General features: G+C 33.7%; 1 protein-coding gene across 2 annotated transcripts in view; it reads right to left on the bottom strand.

Annotated features, from left to right (window-relative positions):
- The window catches only part of LOC118198722 (tether containing UBX domain for GLUT4), an 88,973-nt gene extending 65,560 nt beyond the window's left edge, over positions 1 to 23,413 (bottom strand). For both annotated transcript variants that reach the window (XM_085819549.1, XM_085819548.1), the window contains exon 1: positions 23,213 to 23,413. In XM_085819549.1, the coding sequence (XP_085675675.1) occupies positions 23,213 to 23,299 (87 nt within the window). In that variant the 5' untranslated portion in view covers positions 23,300 to 23,413. The remainder of the gene's footprint in view (positions 1 to 23,212) is intronic.
- Between the last annotated feature and the right edge of the window lie 608 nt (positions 23,414 to 24,021).

Here is a 24,021-nt window from a genome sequence, read left to right as displayed (position 1 = left end):
TGTCTTTATCCATTTTTTGCAGCAATTCCACTTTTTGTTTGTTGGACATCGAAACATACTTTCGTTTTGTAGATCCTTTGGAAGTTCCAGCATCGGAAATTCTATTTGACATAATCGAAAGTTCAAGTTTACTTTTATAAAATTGCTCTTACAGTCTGCAAAAAATAATAAGCGGGATCCAATTCGAAGTTTAAGGAACAACACAATCATTAACATTAACTGAAATATATAATTAGATAATTTTAGCTTACACCGTCCTTTATACATTAAACGTGCAGGCGAAAACGTATTCTGCACATGCGCAGTAGTGAAGGTCTTATGCACACGCGTAAAACGGCTGTGCGCATGTGCCAACACGGCGCATGCGCAGAAAGTTTTTAGCTTTGAGGTCCAGATTATAGATCATTCCGGATTATGGGTGTCCGAATTAATGACTTTTGACTGTACTAACCACCAGGTGGTTCAGCATTACCATCAAAACATACTAGCATTAAGAACCTATATCCCAGAAGTTACAATTGGCACAACATGCACTGCAGCAGAATGGAGCAAGTCCTGGTTAATCTGCAAATACATGCTTTACCATGACAAAGGGAGACCACACATGGTGATGATGACAAGAATACCATTCAGTGATTTGACTTGGAGATATTGTGCTCACTGGGTCTAATGCCTAAAAATTACCACCTGTTCCATTCATGGGAAATGCTTTGATGATGAGACTTACGACATGCAATCAGAGGGTTTCTTACTTTCAAATCCTGCAAGTTTCATCGCTAGGGCATTGCTGAGCTTCAGGAGCAATAGCCAAGGATGCTGGAGCTGATGGCTTTGAGAACTAATGCTGAGTACCATGTACTGTATGTCTGTATTTTGTGTAATCACAAACAGCAAAAATTTTTGAGTTGCCTAGTCTATGCCTGAGAAGAAGAGCAGATTAGAAAATTTCAAACTCTAAATGGGTTAATCCTAAAAGATTTATTGATCAGCATAAACAGCAAATTTATTAATAAAGGAAGCAGAAAATAATAGTAATATAGATGGGATTCTTAAAATAAGATTATTTTAAAATTCAAAAGAATGATAGAAACAACATTAGGAATAGTGCTTTTTGCTGTATCTCTTAGGAAAATTAAATATTGATCATACACTCATGAGGAATAGCCCTCAAATCAGATTTTGAAAGAATATTTGTAATTTCTTCCCTCACCTTTTATCTACAGTCAAAAGCCGTTATCCGGACTCGTCGGGACTTCGGCGATTCCGGATTATCGATTTTTCCAGATTATAGATCATCAGTTTAAATCTGATAAGATGGCATGCAGAAATTATAAAATTAAAAATATGAAACCGCAATTTATGAAATAATGAGCAATTATGATCTAAAGGGTATCAAAATTTACAAAAAAAAAAAAAACGTTAATATTTATTTGTTTACTTTATTAAACATTTCTTTCAATGTAAGTTGTTTAAGTTCCTTCGTTTTATGTGATAATTCTTTCTCTTTAATTCTATAAACAGACATAATTTCTTGTTCAGTTACAAAGTTCCGCTGTTCAAGTCCCGTTAATTGCTGTGCCGAGAATACCGACTAACTTGTGAATCGAAATTTTTTCATTTTCACTAATCTCTCTGTCACATTCTTCATGTCTTTATCCATTTTTTGCAGCAATTCCACTTTTTGTTTGTTGGACATCGAAACATACTTTCGTTTTGTAGATCCTTTGGAAGTTCCAGCATCGGAAATTCTATTTGACATAATCGAAAGTTCAAGTTTACTTTTATAAAATTGCTCTTACAGTCTGCAAAAAATAATAAGCGGGATCCAATTCGAAGTTTAAGGAACAACACAATCATTAACATTAACTGAAATATATAATTAGATAATTTTAGCTTACACCGTCCTTTATACATTAAACGTGCAGGCGAAAACGTATTCTGCACATGCGCAGTAGTGAAGGTCTTATGCACACGCGTAAAACGGCTGTGCGCATGTGCCAACACGGCGCATGCGCAGAAAGTTTTTAGCTTTGAGGTCCAGATTATAGATCATTCCGGATTATGGGTGTCCGAATTAATGACTTTTGACTGTACTAACCACCAGGTGGTTCAGCATTACCATCAAAACATACTAGCATTAAGAACCTATATCCCAGAAGTTACAATTGGCACAACATGCACTGCAGCAGAATGGAGCAAGTCCTGGTTAATCTGCAAATACATGCTTTACCATGACAAAGGGAGACCACACATGGTGATGATGACAAGAATACCATTCAGTGATTTGACTTGGAGATATTGTGCTCACTGGGTCTAATGCCTAAAAATTACCACCTGTTCCATTCATGGGAAATGCTTTGATGATGAGACTTACGACATGCAATCAGAGGGTTTCTTACTTTCAAATCCTGCAAGTTTCATCGCTAGGGCATTGCTGAGCTTCAGGAGCAATAGCCAAGGATGCTGGAGCTGATGGCTTTGAGAACTAATGCTGAGTACCATGTACTGTATGTCTGTATTTTGTGTAATCACAAACAGCAAAAATTTTTGAGTTGCCTAGTCTATGCCTGAGAAGAAGAGCAGATTAGAAAATTTCAAACTCTAAATGGGTTAATCCTAAAAGATTTATTGATCAGCATAAACAGCAAATTTATTAATAAAGGAAGCAGAAAATAATAGTAATATAGATGGGATTCTTAAAATAAGATTATTTTAAAATTCAAAAGAATGATAGAAACAACATTAGGAATAGTGCTTTTTGCTGTATCTCTTAGGAAAATTAAATATTGATCATACACTCATGAGGAATAGCCCTCAAATCAGATTTTGAAAGAATATTTGTAATTTCTTCCCTCACCTTTTATCTACAGTCAAAAGCCGTTATCCGGACTCGTCGGGACTTCGGCGATTCCGGATTATCGATTTTTCCAGATTATAGATCATCAGTTTAAATCTGATAAGATGGCATGCAGAAATTATAAAATTAAAAATATGAAACCGCAATTTATGAAATAATGAGCAATTATGATCTAAAGGGTATCAAAATTTACAAAAAAAAAAAAAACGTTAATATTTATTTGTTTACTTTATTAAACATTTCTTTCAATGTAAGTTGTTTAAGTTCCTTCGTTTTATGTGATAATTCTTTCTCTTTAATTCTATAAACAGACATAATTTCTTGTTCAGTTACAAAGTTCCGCTGTTCAAGTCCCGTTAATTGCTGTGCCGAGAATACCGACTAACTTGTGAATCGAAATTTTTTCATTTTCACTAATCTCTCTGTCACATTCTTCATGTCTTTATCCATTTTTTGCAGCAATTCCACTTTTTGTTTGTTGGACATCGAAACATACTTTCGTTTTGTAGATCCTTTGGAAGTTCCAGCATCGGAAATTCTATTTGACATAATCGAAAGTTCAAGTTTACTTTTATAAAATTGCTCTTACAGTCTGCAAAAAATAATAAGCGGGATCCAATTCGAAGTTTAAGGAACAACGCAATCATTAACATTAACTGAAATATATAATTAGATAATTTTAGCTTACACCGTCCTTTATACATTAAACGTGCAGGCGAAAACGTATTCTGCACATGCGCAGTAGTGAAGGTCTTACGCACACGCGTAAAACGGCTGTGCACATGTGCCAACACGGCGCATGTGCAGAAAGTTTTTAGCTTTGAGGTCCGGATTATGGGTGTCCGAATTAATGACTTTTGACTGTACTAGCCACCAGGTGGTTCAGCATTACCATCAACACATACTAGCATTAAGAACCTATATCCCAGAAGTTACAATTGGCACAACATGCACTGCAGCAGAATGGAGCAAGTCCTGGTTAATCTGCAAATACATGCTTTACCATGACAAAGGGAGACCACACATGGTGATGATGACAAGGATACCATTCAGTGATTTGACTTGGAGATATTGTGCTCTCTGGGTTTAATGCCTAAAAATTCCCACCTGTTCCATTCATGGGAAATGCTTTGATGACGAGACTTACAACATGCAATCAGAGGGTTTCTTACTTTCAAATCCTGCAAGTTTCAACGCTAGGGCATTGCTGAGCTTCAGGAGCAATAGCCAAGGATGCTGGAGCTGATGGCTTTGAGAACTAATGCTGAGTACCATGTACTGTATGTCTGTATTTTGTGTAATCACAAACAGCAAAAATTTTTGAGTTGCCTAGTCTAGCCTGAGAAGAAGAGCAGATTAGAAAATTTCAGACTCTAAATGGGTTAATCCTAAAAGATTTATTGATCAGCATAAACAGCAAATTTATTAATAAAGGAAACAGAAAATAATAGCAATATGGATGGGATTCTTAAAATAAGATTATTTTAAAATTCAAAAGAATGATAGAAACAACATTAGGAATAGTGCTTTTTGCTGTATCTCCTAGGAAAATTAAATATTGATCATACACTCATGAGGAATAGCCCTCAAATCAGATTTTGAAAGAATATTTGTAATTACTTCCCTCACCTTTTATCTACAGTCAAAAGTCGTTAATCCGGACTCGTCGGGACTTCGGCGATTCCGGATTATCGATTTTTCCAGATTATAGATCATCAGTTTAAATCTGATAAGATGGCATGCAGAAATTATAAAATTAAAAATATGAAACTGCAATTTATGAAATAATGAGCAATTATGATCTAAAGGGTATCAAAATTTACAAAAAAAAAAAAAACGTTAATATTTATTTGTTTACTTTATTAAACATTTCTTTCAATGTAAGTTGTTTAAGTTGCTTCGTTTTTTATGTGATAATACATTCTCTTTAATTCTATAAACAGACATAATTTCTTTTTCAGTTACAAAGTTCCGCTGTGCAAGTCCTATAATTGCTGTGTCGAGAATACCGACTAATTTGTCAACCGAAAGTTTTTCGTTTTCAATAACCTCTGTCACTTTCTGCGCTATCGGAAGCGAATTATAATGACGAGGAATTTGATTTAAATCATATCAAAGATGGAGTACATCGAGATGAAATACTACATTTAGTGAGGAATTATAAGTCAAATAAAATAAAAACATCTGCCCTGAAGATAAGAATAGTGCTGACAGATCAACTGCCAATTCATTGTGCGCTGCGGCGTTAAAGATAAACAAATGTTAAATTTAGATAAACAAAAAATATGCCTTTATCCATTTTTTGCAGCAATTCCACTTTTTGTTTAATGGACTTCGAAACATACTTTCGATTTGTAGATCCTTTACATATTAGTAAATAGATATCAGAAATTCTATTTGACATAATCGAAAGTTCAAGCTTACTTTTATAAAATTGCTCTAACAGTCTGCAAAAAATAATAAGCCGAATCCAATTCGAAGATTAAGGAACAACGCAATCTGCAACATTAACTGAATTAGATAATTTTAGCTTAGCTTATACCGTCCGTTATACATTAAACGCGCATTCGTAAACGTATTTTGCGCACACGCATATTCACAGCCGTAAAGGTCTTACGCGCATGCACAGAAAGTTTGTAGCTTTGAGGTCCAGATTATAGATCATTCCGGATTATGGGTGTCCGAATTAATGACTGTATTTAATAACCTATATTGAAAAGTTTGTCTTTCGAGCAAGCATCATACAAGAGAAAGTTAAGCAGGAAAATTCTGTAGACAAAAGCAAAAATATACTGATAGTCTTAGGATTAATCCTCTGAATCCAAAATGTGCAGTTGAACAGTTCTCAATACTTCTTTGTCATAGTGCCCCCCTGAGATTGAATTGCTAATCAACCAAGATATCTCGCCAAAATCTGGCTGCGTGTTCTTAAACCTCGCCATGTAATCATATATTAACACCATACTGCATTTCTTATTGCTAATTTTTGATGAAATTTTCAAATTCGAACTGTTTATTTAAAACTACATTCACTGCTTTATTTTGTGTGAATATGGCATCAACAATCTTTAATTTACTAAGTAATGAGGTGTATGCCATAATTTTTTTTTAGAAAGATGTTTTTTACCTGACAAACGAATATGTGAAAACGGCCTCAACATGAAACTTTATGTTAACGATGAAACCACTTGGAAGGGAAAGGTTAAAAATTGAAAAAAAAAAAAAAGAGAGAGAAGGACCTCTATGTTGGAAATTGGTTACAGAATATCATTCGTCACTGCTATTAGATTTAAGTATTTTGGGGCAGAGGAATGGTACAAACAGTTTAATATGGTGGAAATGGTGTAACAAACAGCTTAATATGTGTGAAAGTGCTGCAGGTGACTGGAACAATTACATATGATAAAATAATAATGATAAGGAGTCTTAAAAATATTCTTAAGAAACTATGTGATTATTATATATTGTGTATATTATTACATTCACACTTCACGAGCTTGGCGAAATTATAGCCGAGATCTTGGTGCAAATCTAAAGTTGCCAAATATGGTTGGAGGCCACTATAACAAAGCAGTACCCAATTCTCTAGTTACACAAGCCAAAAATTCAGCCTATTGTGGAAAATTACAAGGTACCAAAAGAAGAGAAGAGTAACATGGAAGTAGATTTACCCAATATTACTTGGTATAAGGTTGCCAAAGCTTTCACTATATTTGTTGAATTCATAAAAATTAATAACCACAAAAAAGTTGAGAAGTAATAAATCTTCATATTCTTCTCAATATTCGAGAAGACGTGTGTATTGTGTATTTAATTATGGCAAAGCACACAAGGGCTATCTGCCTAAGGGGAGGGATGCCTTCGTGGAGGACTTTCTAAGGGAAACTGGCTCATATACACGTTACACATGGGGAAAACCACGAAAACGCCCATGCAGCCAGCCCGTTCGCGGGATTCGAACCTCGGACTGAACTACCAGTGTTCAGCGACTTTACCGCTCGGCCACTGGTGGGCATTCGAGAAGACAAACACTGCTTAAAAATAAATTACTCATATTCTGTAATTTGCCTTCTAGTATATTTTCAGTCATTCAAATGTCCTTTTTTAGAACACGAGGCAATTCTTCTTCTGATGATATGAAATCTGACTGGTCTATGATTTCTAGTAAATCTATGCAATTTCCACTCCGAAGAGAAGATTTTATTAAGTCACCTAAGAGGAAAAGCCAAGAACAAGAAAGTGAAGACCTCATCCAAGCTTGATGTCACTCAAGATAGGATTTCTGAATCTCCGAATGACATTCAAGAACAAATAATGAAGATGATACGTGCTCAAGGTATGGCAGAACTCATGAGTCGCATAACTGAAGGAAGCTCCACCTCAGCAGCATCAGAGACTAACTCAGCTGAAAATGCTCAACAGAGAGAAAATGAAAAGCCGAAGGAAAATGCAGGGAAATCTCCAATAAAGACAGCGAAGAATTTACCAGAGCCTACACAGATCGAAATTCCCTGTGAAAATAGATTTGATAAATTGGATGAAATTCAGAAGGAGCTGGATAGTGACCCCAAAGCTGAAATTCCACCCCCTGTTGTTTTCAAGCAAGAATTAATAGACTAGCTAATTGTTGAACGTGACCTAAATGAGATATGCAATGAGGAAATAGATGCGAGCATAAAACTGAAGTTAATTTATGTAAATACGAAAAACATGGATGATTACAAAAATGCTAAGAAAGTTTTGAAGGAAAATGAAATACCGTTTCATACGTACCTGACAGAAAAAGAAAAACCGCTAAAGGTTAACCTGAAGAATCTACCAGAGAAAGTCACCGAGGAAGCAATGTTTAATGACCTAGTCAGACGAAAATTTCCAGTCACAAAGGTTAAACAGTTCTGCCGCAGCAAAAAATTCAATTCTGAAAAATTACTTATTTGGCTAATTGAACTCAAGAGAAATGATGAAGGTTGTACCGTCTTTTCAGTAAATAGGTGGCGCTCTTGAAGCGCGCCGATGAAAAATATTTCACTTGACTCTTGAACATGAAGAATGAAGCATGTCATACCCTTTTGATGCTTGATTATGTTTTCATGGCTGCTATAGGCGGAAGTAATATACTATATCATTAAGTTTATCGTTAATAAATGTTATTTCTGTGTTCTGTGAAATCTTGAAGTTTTGATTTGAAATTCTAATGCTCTCCCAACCTGTTTCCTGAAAATGAAATCAACTTGAGAAATTATGACTCATGAAGAGACACCATACAAAGTTTATGCAATCCATCAGTTAAACTGCATGTTTAGCGTCAACATACGAATAGAGAAGTACAGCCCCAGGAAACGTTCGATACAGTGCTTTAGATGTCAGGAGTGAGGGCACTCCCAACATTTATGCACGAACGAAGTTAGATGTTGCAAATGCGGAGATAAACATCGAAGCAATACCTGCCCTAAGAAGCAAGATGGAACCCCCACCTGTTTATTTTGTGGAAAAAACCACGTCTGCAGCTATCGTGGATGCGAAGAGTACAAGAAAAAATTTGAAAGAAAAATAGCCCCACGCAAGCTGACAGAATTCCCTACTAAGAATGCAGAATTTCCGCCACTCACAAAAAACGATGAAGGAAGCAAACCCACACCCCCGAAGGGTTAGTATAGTGAAAAGTTGAAAAGAAACTGCATCAAGTCCCAACAGAAGCAGGAGATGCCCTTAACTGGTTACGTGATGACAAAATCCAGGAATTCTTTGGCAGAATCATCGAACTTATTGAAAACATCAATAAAGTGAAAACTGTCGCAAATAAATTATCGTCCGGCTTTAAAGCCGTGATGTATTTAGTGAAGATTGCTGACGAAGGACATTAAGGATTTTGCTTTTCATGAAATGCAGTAAATTTACGATCTACTAAATATTTTCAATACTTTCTTTACTTATTCTATGCACCAGCTTATCAGTTTTTTCAAGCAGCATCGAGCAGGGTCAGTTTCTGGGAGGAGGACCTCCTACGTAACTGGCTCTGTCGAATGAACAGCTTCTACTCACACACAGGACTTTCGCTACAGAGAGGACTTACTCACCAGTTTGACAGCTTTTATTAGCATGCTTACAATCTTAAATGCTAATTGTTTCTCATCTTAGATTCTCAGTCACCTAACCTTACGTAACTATTTATGCACTTATTACGATTTATGCATCTACACCATTACAGAAATGGACTGGTTATTTTCTGGCATAATTTGATACGTCTAATTGTTCTACAAGGGGTAAGACCTTCGGCCCAGGTACCCAAGTGTTTTGATGCACCGTTCTACTGGAGGTGAATTTGTCTTATTATGAGTTAATATTATGCTAGTTTTCTTTCACTCAATGATTTTAAATGTAAAGGCTACAGTATTAGCTTATTTTATTTTAATTTACGGAATAAAGCATGAATTTTATTTATATTAGTCTTAGCTTTTTTTAAGGGAAGCAAAATATGCCTTGCCCTTTAACGCCACTGACGACAACGCTGTTCTGCGAGGGGGGATGTCGCGGCGTGCAATGAACTGGAAGTTGATCTGTCAGCACTATCCTCATCTTCAGAGCAGATGTTGTTATTTTATTCGGCTTATAATTCCTTACTAAATGTAGTATTTCATCTCAATGTACTCTGTCTTTGATATGATTTAAATCAAATTCCTCGTCATTATAAATATCACAAATACACATCAAATAGTTTTCTGGTTGCAATTTTCTAATTTCGACTATGCGTAATGTATGCTTTATGCATGCGTGTGTTGAAAAAAACGTTTAATAAAGTAAACAAATAAATATAAAGCTTTTTTTTTTTTTTGGTAATTTTGATACCCTTTAGATCATAAGTGCTCTTTATTTCATAAATTACGGTTTCATATTTTTAATTTTATAATTTCTGCATGCCATCATACCAGATTTAAATTGATGATCTATAATCCGGAAAAACCGAAGTCCCGATTAAAGACTTTTGACTGTATACTAGTAAAATTCGTTGTCTTATACAAAGCCAAAAGCTTAGTAACTTGACCATTTAGACAGAACTGGTGGAAACTGCTGTCATTCTCATCCTGTATCATCATGAGGATGAATATGGGTTTATGAATGACTGACACAATGTACATATCAACATAGTAAAAGATTAAAAAAGGTGAGACAAGACCATAGTAATGTGACAATCACACCGACAATATTTTAAAGGAACAATACTTGCTTCTGGGTCAGACTGCAACTACAGAGTTTTCTAGAGATATTCTCTGTACAATTTAAAATTCAGGATGTCATCAGAAAGTTGAAATGACGAAACTAATAGTAATTTTATTCCAGAAAAAGGGTAAGATGCTGAATAAGAGTTAGAATATGCAGAAGGGGAAAAAAACTCCATTATAGTCTCCATTATACTCCAAATACTCCATTATAGTCTTGATGTATTAAATATTGAATTACTGCCTATTTTGTTGCAGAAGAGTTTTTTCTTTTTTTTTTCTTTTTTTTTTCTTTTTTTTTTTTTTGTAGTTCATTACTGAACCTCGGCTGCACAAGAAAGTATAATTAGAGGGAAGGGATGATAACATTTCAGATACTTATGCATTAGTACAAACACCTTGCCATTTTTTAGCGATTTTTTCAAATGAAAAGTCACTTACCGAGTGCAAGTTGGTGATTTTTATGGAATTTAAGAAAATTTCCTACCTCTATTAATCATAAGTCAGCAAATATTACCAACATATCAAAAGAAAACACACAAATTATTAAATAAAGATTATATAATACCAAAATAAATAAACAAAACACTTTTAGATTTTGCTAAATCATTCTGTAATTTTTTGCTCTTTTCTTCTCCCCCTGTACACAGTGATGTGTTTTCACTTAAAAAAAATCTGAGAATCGCACAAATCCAACACTGCTATCAAACAGGCTGCATCTCCTCCTTGTTTCCTTTAGCGGTTTTGGAGCAAAAAAACAATATTCCTCAGAAATTTTATTGCCATTTCTTCCACTGCTGACAAATTCTACAAACAAATATTTCTAAATTGAATTTAAGTAAAAAAACAACATGATTTGTCCACAAAAACCACTGGAACTCAAAAGGTAACAAAAGGAATGCATTAAAAAATGATGCCATTGCTTCACTGAAATAAAATGATTGTAAATGTTGCCTGAAGAATGTTTATTGCAGGAATGCCAAAATTTGGCACATTCTGATAATTTTGTGGCTTCTACTAAACTGGTTGTGATAATATGTATGTAAAACATTTCAAAAGTGTATGTATTGCTCATGCATTTTGATAATTTTGTGGCTTCCACTAAACTCTTTACGATAATATGTATGCACCACATTCCAAAAGTGCATACAGAACTTACTTCGAGAAAGAAAATCAGTATTATCACATTATTTGACCAACCATCCTGTCAAATCACCGATCACTGGCGCAACTAATTTTCTGCCAACCTAACACTTGGAAAACAGTAGCTATTTTTAAAAATGGCATCATGGTGAAAATTACATAAAATCGGAATGAATTAACAAAATTAAAAATGCAAGAAATATACAAAATAAAACAGTAAAAAATACACAAAGCAAACAACCATAACAAAATATGGAACTGCTCTCATATACGCCCTCGGTTGGCGACAAATTTCTCTCCATGTCACCATATTAGTACCTAATTTTTTTGTCTACATTTCGAACTTTAAGCCTAAAATGTCTGCAAAAACGTCATTTTCGCACATGCAAAAACCATATTTTGAACACAAAAATCAAGCTAAAAATCCGAAACAATAACAAAAAATTTAGATAGCAAAAATGTAGTTTTTAACCAAAAATATTTCAGAAGAATCCATCTAGAAGCAAAGGAATCTACGAACTATGCACACCTAGCTTAAATAAATTAATAATAATAAATTCCAAAGTATACCATGTACACAGCATTGTGTTTAAACTTAAGAAACATCTACGAATTGCACAATCTAGGCAGCGAAGGAATCTACGAACTACACACACCTCGCTTTAATAAATTAACACAACAACAATAAATTTTAAGAAAACCGTGAACACATCGTTCTTTTTGAACTTAAGAAAAAAATATCTATGAATTGCGCAATCTAGGCATTGTGCACTAATCAACAAAATAAACTAAAATAACTAATATAAATTTCAAACAATGAAAAAAAAAACAATAACGACAGAAATTTATACTAAAAAAACACTGAACATAACATTCTACAAAATAACAACAAGAATAAAATAAAATGCACTTACCATGAATGAATGCTTCTTAGAACAGCAGAAATACCAATTTCATGCCACCACGCAATCACTACTGTATTTATAGCCAGACTCACTATCCACAAAATTGATACTACCTTTCACAAATAAATGTTCAAAACCTTCTTTTTCTAAATCCTTGTAGGATTTCCAGCCATCCAAAAAAATTGTTGTACCAGGCTCAATCCACTCTTTAATACACTGCATCAGAGTTTCTTTACTTTTATCATGCACAGCCACCACAAACAATACCCCACACCTTCTTTCCACACCTCGAAATACCCACTGTCCCTCAACAGGATGGCCTGGATATTTCTTTTTGGCGAACTTCGAATCATCAGATTTCACCACTTTATCTTTCCCTCCTATCTTCTGAGACACAGAGCATACAAAGTCCGGCATATATAAATCAGTCACAAATCACTTAAATACCACACAGCACACGAACCAACTAGCAACTGAAATCCAAATTTCCACATAAAAAGGTTGCCATAGAAACCAACATCGTCCCTAAAACCATCACAGAACATGCAATCTCACCAAAAACCAGCGCACAACACATATCGCCGCATTTGGCAACCTGAGGGCGCATTAAGAGTAGTACCCAAAATATTCTTAACTAAATTAAAAATACAACAAACATCCATAATAAAACATTTTCTACCTTCTTAGTCTTCTGCCCATATACACAATGACCTGTTTTAACCTGGAAAAAAATCAGGGTTATTCTATATTTTAGGGTACCTCTTGGTATTATTAAGTTGTTGTTTCATTTACAGTAACCTAAGAGTGAATGCTATGGAAACCCTATTATGATGTGATTGGTTGTAATGCATGATTGTGGTGGTTTTGACTATTGGGAAAATATTTGTAAGAGCTTATTTATGTGTCGGATGTTGGTTAGGAACTACAATGCTTATTTTGTGCTTTACATCACAAAATGCCTGATGATGGTACGATTAACCTGAACTTTCTGTATGCTTTGAAATGAATGGGAAAGAAAACATTGAATGACAGGCCTGTAAATGAAAAATTAAATGTAGTGAAATTTAAGGATTTGGAAACTGGAGTTTATATCTACACTATGGAAGATGTGTAGGGTGTAATAAAAAGGGACTTTCGAAAGAAATGCCACCGACAGTCTGGAGGATATTTTTCCTATTTACTTTCGTGAACTTATGTGGCGATGGCAGTATACAGATTCTAGATAATTTTAAATAGTTTTTGTGATGCTGTTAAGGAATTCTGTATGTCACACATACCAAAGAAACACAGATTTTAAATAAAGTAAGTTGATAATTCCTTTTCGTACAGCAACGATTAGATAACATGTATTTCCATTTTCATGTTATTTCCTTCTTGATTTGGAATGCAGTTTATTAAGATTATATATTTTTTGTTTTAATTATGTTTTGGATGCATTTTACTTGGAAGGGCTTTGGACATAAACAGGAATGGTGGCAAAAAATTGCCGATTTTTGCCAAGGAGTACCCTGAATTATATATTTTTATCAAGAATCAGAGAAGTGCAGAATTCTTGGCATCGCAAAGCAAACTGACTTCACTTCAGAGAAAACCATTATTACAATAACCTAAGAACTTTTCATGGACTACTTGAGCTGCAGGATTTCTATGATTTCTGCAACATTGGAGATAAATAAATGCATAATTTTTTTGCATTTTATTACTTTTAACAATAATAATAAAAATCAATCTGGACAACATTTATAGAGCGACGACAGATCAGAAGACCAATGTGGAAACTGTAAAACAAAGTAAAGATAGTTTCTCTCCCAACCTCAAACTTCAAAACACTCCAGCAATAAAGTTACAGTTCCCCACTTCTCTTACTTTCTAGCTTTGTAAATTCATGTTCTGTCTTGTGTTCTGAGTGTAACTTTAAATTAAATTTGTAATTTATGAACAACTAAAGTACTGATTTTGATACTTACGTATTACAACCACCTTGGCCCAATTTAGGGATTTTTTACACATGCAATTAAATAATAATAATAATAATAATAATCTGAAAGTTTTCAGATTTTAAATTATGTTCAAAGGGGCATTTTTTAACGTTTTGTGTGTTACCTTTATTTGTTAAATATCATGTTCTTTGCACTTTAAACATAGAAATTCAGTTCAATAGCAATGTCGCAAAATAATTTGATCTTTAGAATTTCCAATACACTGTTCCACGCGCTGGAGATAAAAGGTCCCCCCCGGTAGAGTGTTGCCATTGCTCGCTTTGAAATCCTTGAGTTTGTTAATAAAAAAATTCGTTTTACAAAATATGAAATCAATAATAAAACAAATTCTAAATTTTAAATTTGATATTGCACATGCCCATATTCGTAGGAGGATTACGTCATTCAAAATTCGATGACACTATGTACAGTTGTTTTATCACAATGCGAGAAATATACATATATTTATGCAGATTTTTCATTACATAATTTCTTTAAATATAATGCAGAACTCTAACATTTGGTGGCAACAGTTTGAAAAGTCAAACGGACATTTACAGTGATTCAACAAAAAATCGCAAAACGAAAACAATAGTCCTTCAGAGACTTTGAGCTTAAAAAAAAAGTCAAAAGTCGTTAATTCAGACACCCATAATCCGGAATCCAGAACACATATAATCCGGACCTCAAAGCTAAAAACTTTCTGCGCATGCGCCATGTTGACACATGAGCATAAGCGTTTATGCGTGCGCGTAAAACCTTTACGACTGCACATATGCGTGTTTGCAAGCGCAGAATACGTTTTCGCGTGCATTAATGTATACCGGATGGTATAAGCTAAAATGATCTAATTATCTATTTCAGTTAATGTTGATGATTGCGTTGTTCCTTAATCTTCGAAGTGGATCCAGCTTATTATTTTCTGCAGACTGTAAGAGCAATTTTATAAAAGTAAATTTGAACTTTCGATTATGTCAAATAGAATTTCTGATGCTGGAGCTCTCAAAGGATCTACAAAAAGAAAGTATGTTTCAATGTCCATCAAACAAAAAGTGGACTTGCTGCAAAAAATGGATAAAGACATGAAGAAGGTGACAGAGAGGTTAGTGAAAACAAAAAAATTTCGATTGACAAGTTAGTCAGAATTCTCGGCACATCAATTACAGGGCTTGAACAGCGGAACTTTGTAGCTGAACAAGAAGTTATGTCTGTTTATAGAATTAAAGAGAAAGTATTATCACATAAAACGAAGCAACTTAAACAACTTACATTGAAAGAAATGTTTAATAAAGTAAACAAATAAATATTAAGCTTTTTTTTTTTTTTGTAAATTTTGATACCCTTTAGATCATAATTGTTCTTTATTTCATAAATTACAGTTTCATATTTTTAATTTTAGAATTTCTGCATGCCATCTTACGAGATTCAAACTGATGATCTATAATCCGGAATCTCCGAAGTCCCGACGAGTCCGGATTAACAACTTTTGACTGTATTAAATTATAAGCATTTTTTCTTGCATTTCATTTAAACTTATTTCCTCAAATTTCATTAGAGATATATGGTTAGAGTTTACTTTAGGGTACCCCTTGTATTATCGCAAAGTTGCCGTTTCATTTACCACCAAGTTGTTGTTTCATTTATGGTAACCTGAGTAGTTGAATGATAAGGAAACCCAATTATGACATAATTGGTTGCATGATTGCGGTGAATATGAATGATGGGAAAAGATCTGCAAGGGCTTGTGGTGTGTGTTGGTTAGGAAGTACATTGCTTGTTTCATTGTTTAGACGATAGAATGGCTGAATGTGGTAAGATTAATTTGAAATTTCTGTGCGACTTGGAACGAAAGAGGAAAAGTGCATTAATTGACTGGTTTGTAAATGAAGGTTTATTTAGTAGCCATTTTCCGGACAGTCTGGAGTATGAAAGATATTTTTTACTCTTATTTTTGTGAATTTCTGTGACGACGCTGATGTGTGGATTCTAGTTCAGATAATTTTTGGAAGATTTTGGATGCTGTTAAGGAATTTTGTGTGCCACAGAAGTAAGTGGATATTTGCTTTGTGTTGTTTTGCATAACAGGGTTTTCCTTTTTTATGTTATTTTATTGTTTGGTTTAAAATGTAGTTAATTGAGATTATGTATTTTTTCTTTGCCTCTGCTGTAGTATTGGGTGCTCCTTTGACTTTTTAAGTGAAAATATATCGATGTGTACATGGACAAACTCAAGGGAGTGCAAAAAGCCTAGTTTGTACAATTGTGTCTGATTTTTTTTTTTTTTTGTTTGAGTGAAAATAGGTCGATGTGTACATGGAAACCGAGTTTGCGAAATTCTTTGTTTTGCTATTTTGGCTTTGTGTAGCCAAAATAACAGGAATCGCACAAATTCGGTATCCATGTACCACCAAAATATCGCCAAGGGGTACCCTAAAATATACTTTTACCAAGATATATTTCTCATTCAATTAATCCAGTTCTCACTTCGCGACAAGGCAAAAATACATAAAAACTCAAAATATCTTCATTAAAAATTGAAAGATGTAGAAAAACATAAAACACTAAATAGAGTTCAAACAATTAAAGAAGAGGAACTACTCTTATACATGCCCTTAATTGGTAATAAATTTCTTGCCAAACAATTTTGGTGAAAAACTCTACAATGCCATATTACTATCTAAATTTTTTGTCTACATTTCGAACTTTAAGCCTAAAATGTCTGCAAAAACCACATTTTTAACACACAATTTAGCGCAAAAATCCAAAACAAAAACACACACACACAAAAAAAAAAAAAAAAAAAAAAAAAGAATGAAATAGCAAAAAACGTAAAGTTTCTAACTAAAAATATTTGACAAGAATCCATGTACACAGCATTCTGTGTTAACATAAAAAAAATCAGCGAATTGCACAATCTAGGTATTGCACCCAAATCGACAAAATAAACTAAAATAAATTGCAAACAATTCAAAAAAACAACAATAACGACAGAAATTCATAGCAAAAAAACAATGAACATAACATTTCACAAAATAAGAACAACAATAAAATAAAATGCACTTACCATCCTGAATGCTTCTTCAAAAAGCAGAAATATCAATTTCAAACATCAGCAAAACTCATCAATTTCCACCACTTTATCCTTTCCCCCCCTATCTTCTAAGACACAGAGCATACAAAGTCCAGCATACATTTGTGAATAAAATTTCGGCCATGCCTTTTAATACTAAATTTACCTTGCATGCAATTCAAAATACGCAACTGAAATTTTGCCACCATGTGTTTCATTGCAACATAAGCCATTTCAAAACGCCCACCAAACCAACCAACCAGCAAATAAAACCACTCCAGCAAAATCATGTTTCATTGTCAAAAGGGTTGCTATACAAACAACATCACGCCAAAAAGCCTTGCGTAACACACCAGACGTTCCGCAAACCAGTGCAGAACACATATCGCCATACACCTGAGTGCATATATAAGAGTAGTAACAAACAAATTTACAATTCAAATTAGTCTCTACATAAAAACAAGCAATTCAGCCAGCAGGCAAAAAGGCAGATTTTTCGGTGCACAAAACTGAAAGTTTCCTTTTGGTCCCACTCAGCAAAAAGGCACTGAAGGAGCAGAAAGACTTAGTTGACTATTCTGCTAAGTTTCAAATGCAAACAAATATGGCTGCTACCGTAAAAAAAATTAGGCTTAGCAGCACTTAAACTACTTTTAAATTGTTCATAATTCTACAACTATTGCATGTATATGAACTAGAGAAATAAAAACCTTAATTGGAAGATAAGAACAACATAATTCAATCCTTTTTAAAACAAAAAAAGACACAATTTACCAACACATAATAATAATAATAATAATAATAAAAACTGAGCTCACCGAGTCGAGTAACAGAGTGGGTCTATATGTGTATATTTTTGGTGCAGCCAATTGCAACCAAAAAGGGAGGTGCACAATTACATGTTAAAGCAGTCCTATATACAAAACTTCAACATTCTGAGGCTTCTCATTTTTCAGTTATGTGAGATACATACCTACGTACATATAGACGTCATGAAAAAATCTCTTCTGAATCCATTTTAAATCTTTTTTGCAATTCGTTTTGAGAAAAAGAGTCCTTTATTCTGTCCTTACATAGAGATGCCAAGCAAAAGCATTCTTAAATTGTTTTGATATCGGTCAAAATGCATATTTTGGTTGAAATATGATATCCGGAATTTTTCGTGATTACAATACTTCTTTTACTTTGTACAAGGAAGGAAGTAAAAAATAATGGCATGAGTCATCGTTCTAGTTAATCACATAAACTTACTTATTACATACATAAATATCATTATATTTTATACACTACTCAGGTATTTAATTCCAAAAAATTTATCAATAAAACTACTAACAACTTTTTTTTTGTCTCATTCTGATGGAAATTTAGCGGCGATCACTTTAATACCATACTCAAAATAGTTGTTTCCATTAGCGATTTTGCAGTAAAACATTGTATTCCTGCAGAAAATTTACTGCAATCTCTTCCATTCTGGTAAATTCAACAAGCACACATTTTGAAACTGAGTTTAAGGCAACAAAAGTATCATCACTTGTATATGAAAACCTTCAAATTTAGAACACAGCAAAAAGAATATGTACGAAAATGGTGAAGTTGCTCGACAAAAGTGTTATGAGTATGGTTGCCTGAAAAACTGTCTCTCTCGAAGACAAATTATTTTAAATGATTCTGTGAAGGAGAAGACTAATGCAGCCATAATATACCAAAATAATTCAAACTAAAAATCAACACTTTCAATGTAAGTCAGCATACAATTCAACCCTTTATGAAGCTCTAAGGTTTTCATTTTGTGGATATGCATCAATTGTACAGAAGATGCCAGAAAATTGTGAAAAGGAATCACAGAATTTCAGCATTTTATAGATTTATAGTAAAGAGACCCTGAAAGAATAATCTTCTCACTTAGAGGAAAAAGAAAACTGCTGACCAAATTCTGGTACATTTCAACTTTACAGTAAATTATAAGAGAAAAAGACAAAACAATTTTGTCGATGAGAAGTCGAAAATAACCCATGATTACTAAGGCTGTTCACACATTTTTAGATGACTTTCATTGTAATTACAGAATTATTTTACCTAAAATTTTTATGTTTTAAATGTTCTATTGGTAAAAGCATATTTTAGGGTACCCTTGGCGAAATTTCACGACTTCTGGCGATACATGGATACCGATTTTGTGCAATTCTTTGACTCGTTATTCTGGCTTGCGAAGCGGCGATTTTTGCCCCAAAAATCGCACAAAGAAAAAATAACAAGACAAAAAATTGCACAAACTCAGTATTCATGTACACATCGACTTATTTTCACTTAAAAAAAATCCCAGAATTGCACAAACTTGCATTGCGCACTCCCTTTACTTTGTCCATGTACACATCGATATATTTTCCCTTAAAAAGTCAAAGGAGCACCAAATTCTACAATATAGGCAAACAAAAAATACATAATCTCAATAAAATACATTTTAAACCCAAACAATAAAATAACATAAACAAGGAAAAACATGTTATACACTTAAGCACTACCAAAAGCAAATATTCATTTACCATGATTTGCGAGTTCGTTTCGTACCCTCAGAGCCACGTAAAAATCAAAATATCATTCATACTCAAATGACTTTTTTCAAACCAGGTACTCTTTCTGATCGAATGCTTCACATAGTGACCATCTGAAATTTTCTTCCTACGAACCCATTCAAATCCATCTAAACGGTTTTCACGTTCGACTAGATGCATATCCTTCCTACATAAAGGACACTTATAATGGCTACTAAGTAAACCTTCATTTATGCACGAGTCAATTAAAGCTCTTTTCTCCTTTCGCTCTAAATCGTACAGAAAATTCAAATTAATCTTACTACATTCAGCCATTCTACTGTCTAAAGAATCAAACCCACACACACCACAAAAACACTTACAAAACATCCCATGGTACAAAATTTCCCAGAATCATGCACCCGATTACGTCAGAATAGGTTTTCCATAACATTCAACTACTCAGGCTACCATAAATGAAACAACTTGGCGATAAATCAAACAACAACTTCGCCATACTACAAGGGGTACCTTAAAGTCTACTCTACCTGTTCTATTTATAACGCTTGCACTTCACTATCTTTATACACACTTTTTATCTTCACCATCTTTATCACGTCACTATCTCTATACACTGTAATTTCCAAAGACTGACTTTTATAACATTGGAAGAGGTATTTTATCCCACAGCTTTCCAAAGTCTAAGGCCGATGTTTGGACAATTCCCTTTTTAAAAGTCCAAAAATACATTGGCGATAGATTAGATTTAGTATGGATATGAGTAAAGGGTTATATTTAGGTTAATCTTTGGATTATGGTAACTTGGCGATTTTTTGGCGAAACTTCGGCCACCAACCCTGCTACAGTAACCTGCTAGTTTTTGTTTGGATGCCATTTTGTTTTCACGAAGTAAAGGCATGTTTTTTGTTTTACTCAACATTTTTTTCTAACAATCTGCTAGCCGAATTATGCTTATGCTAGAACTTTTATGGAACAAAAGTGCTTAATCATGATGAAGATTAAGTGCGAAATTGGGAGATAGTGCAGAATCGCAAACTGCTTGCCATGTTGCACATACACGGTATCCATGTACACGTCGACCTATTTTCACTTAAAAAAACATCCTAGAATTGCACAAAAACAGCATTGCGCACACTCTTGACTTTATCCATGTACACTGCTAAAGTCCTAGCTAGTAACCTTTATCGCCTTACCAAAATATCGCTAAACTACCTGTTACCATATTCCAAAGATTAGCCTATAAAGGATATGAGTAAAGGGCCTTGATATCCGTTTCTTGCTCCATTTTTTCCAGGAAATTAACAGTACATTTTGACATGTCGCTGCTTGATTTATTTGTCTTGGAGCAGTTCCACTGACTGATCGCACTGTGTATAAAGCAAAGGTATTTCATATTCGAAAATTGGGTGTAAAATTTGTTTTTGATAGTATGTGAAGTTGATCTTAATATTTTTTCTTCACTCTTTTGATTTGCCGTTATGTGAAAACACAGCAAAAATCATAAATCCTTTAGAAAAACTTTCTTTAGATTCCCTGAACCATGCTTTAAGATTTTGTTCCCTCTCTTTGATGATTATGAATGAATCTCTTTTTTATTGCAGTCATTAAGTACATCTAAGATTCATCTATTGTGACAACATTTTCCCATTTTTGTCCAAAGATTCAAATCAGCATTAATCACTTTGTTTACAGTCGACAGTTAAGCATTTTAATAATTTTGCAACTGTCCTTAGAGGATCATTTTTTCAACATTAAATATTTCACTTTTGCAATATTCGAAACATTCCATTTTTTTCCCTTGGATATATGTTTGGAACAATCTTTCCACTTGAAGCTAATATCTAACTCCCCCCCTTTGTTGTTGACAACATTACCTGTCATAACTTACCGAAAAACCATGGCTATCACAACATTTTCAAATACCCAGATATAAATAATTTCCGTTAGGAGGAACACAAACATAGCCTTCCATCCACTGTGTTTTTGCATGAAAACAAAACCGGGTAAAATCCTAGTATACGGTGCAGCCTGGGCGCGATTTTGAAAATTATCGCCAACACCAAAAATGATCCAAAGAACGTCACGATTTTGAAAATTATCGCTCACACCAAAAATGATCCAAAGAACGTCTATATACTATACACTAATACTATGTGTGTATATACATAATATATACTATATATAACTATATATATTCTTTGAATGATCCGTTTACTACTCATTGTACATGTCCCATTTTTACTGCTCATCATAAAGTCGCCAAAAGTAGCCAAATCCCGTGTGCACCGGATACTAGGATTAAACCCAAAACCGTGAAGTAACAGTTGAAAATTTATACTTTCAAAAATATAGTTGCAGTTAAAAAAAAAAATTCCAAGCAGAAGACTTTTTTTTACAGCAAAGTAAAATCGTATAAAATTTGTGCAAACAGCTTCTGTATTATGTGTACAGCTAATTTACAGAAACTCCCTTTATTCATCATGTTTAAAAGCAAAACCAGAGATATTTCTGAAAAGATACATTACTATATATAAATAAAGAAAGAATTGATTTACTAAAGCTATGATGATAGAATGGGTTCAGTTGGTGTGGTCTTGTTCAGTTTTACCAGTTCCTTGCCCTTCAGTTTTATGCAGGACATAAAATGTAAACATAGAGAAAATTAAGAGAGAAGAAACTGCATTTGGATATCTTGGATAATAAGACTCCAATTCTTCAATCCCTTTATGTGTGCAACAAGACATTCAATGACAAGTTGAGAAAAATGTACACAGATTGACTGTCTAGAAAGCATCAAATGCTCATGTCTGATGAAGCAGGCTAATCTATCTGAAGATGTGTATGGACTGATGATGTATGAAATAGCATAGTTACTCGTAATGCACTCCAATTCTTATTCATAATGCATTTAGAGAATATTTGATATTCAATATGCTTATGACACTATGAAAGCAGTTAGTTAAGGTTCTGCAGGATATATAACACAAGTTTATTTAATCATAAATTATTTACACATGTACAGTGCTTAAATAATTTACATGGGTACATATATTTCACAATTTTTTAACCGTACAAACCCTTTTATGAATAAAAAAAAAAAACATAAAAAGAATCTGAAAAATTTCTTTTGCGAGTCTTATATATTGATGTGTTAAAGCAAGCATCTTACCACCTCATTTGCTTTATTTTTATTTAAATTTAAATGAAAATTTATTTAAGATAATCACAACATAAGAAAAATGTGCAGTTATTTTAAAAAGCTGATATGAAAAGTTCTATCGCTTAAGTACTACTACACCAAAACGCAAAATTTTAGACTATCGAAATATATTTATTCATAAACTGATCAATCATTGTCAAAATTTCAAAAACATGAAAATATACATAAAACTTCTTTCCGCCTTGTTAGCCGAAAGAAGATTTAAATAATCTGGTTGACACACAGGAATAAAAATTGTCATATTTTAATAGCAAAATAATGACTATTACCTGAAGTATACTATTATTTGGAGTGATTTTAACAGTTTCTCGTCGCCCATTAGGGCACAAAACAATAAGAGAAAAAGTGCGAGACATATCTTCAATAAATCAACTGATTTACTAAATTAGCAAAACAGAAATCAAAACTACCGTTCGCTCCAGCAACACCAAAACACTACCTATTGAGCGGCGCACTTTCAACTATTTTGACCAATCCAAAGACAGTAGACAAATTGTTTTGCATTTATTAAGGCTTTCTGTCTGTAGCAGGGAAATCAACTTTTCTTTTTTTTCGGGGGGGGGAGGAAGAAAATATATAAACAAATATATAGTAACCATATTCATAAATATGCTATATACTTGTATAAAGACCATTATGTAAATAAATTGTATATAATTATTAATTAAAAAATATTTTTATAGAATTAAGAAAGTAAATTTATGCTGTGTGGCTTGCACATGGGAAACAACACAAACTCGTCGACTCTTTTTGTTTTAGGCTCACCAGCGGCCGAACGGTAAAGTCGCTGAATACTGGTAGTTCTGTCGGAGGTTCGATTCCCGCTAACGGGCTGGCTGCATGGGCGTTTTTGTGGTTTTTCCCATGCGTAACGTGTATACGAGCCAGTTCCCTTAGAAAGTCCTCCACGAAAGCATCCCTCCTCTTAGGCAGATAGCCCTAGTGTGCTTTGCCATAATTAAATACACCAACACCAACTTTTTGTTTTAGTACAATTTATGGGTAATTTTTAATTTATAATTCAATATATATATATATAATATATTTAATTATATATAATTCATATATGATGTCCTGA

This window comes from Stegodyphus dumicola, chromosome 6 (assembly GCF_044657685.1).
Source record: "Stegodyphus dumicola isolate Sdum_Otavi_A_Nest chromosome 6, ASM4465768v1".
Lineage (NCBI taxonomy): Eukaryota > Metazoa > Arthropoda > Arachnida > Araneae > Eresidae > Stegodyphus > Stegodyphus dumicola.
The sequence above is the reverse complement of the archived record's forward strand: the minus strand, read 5'-3'. Positions and strand labels throughout refer to the sequence as shown.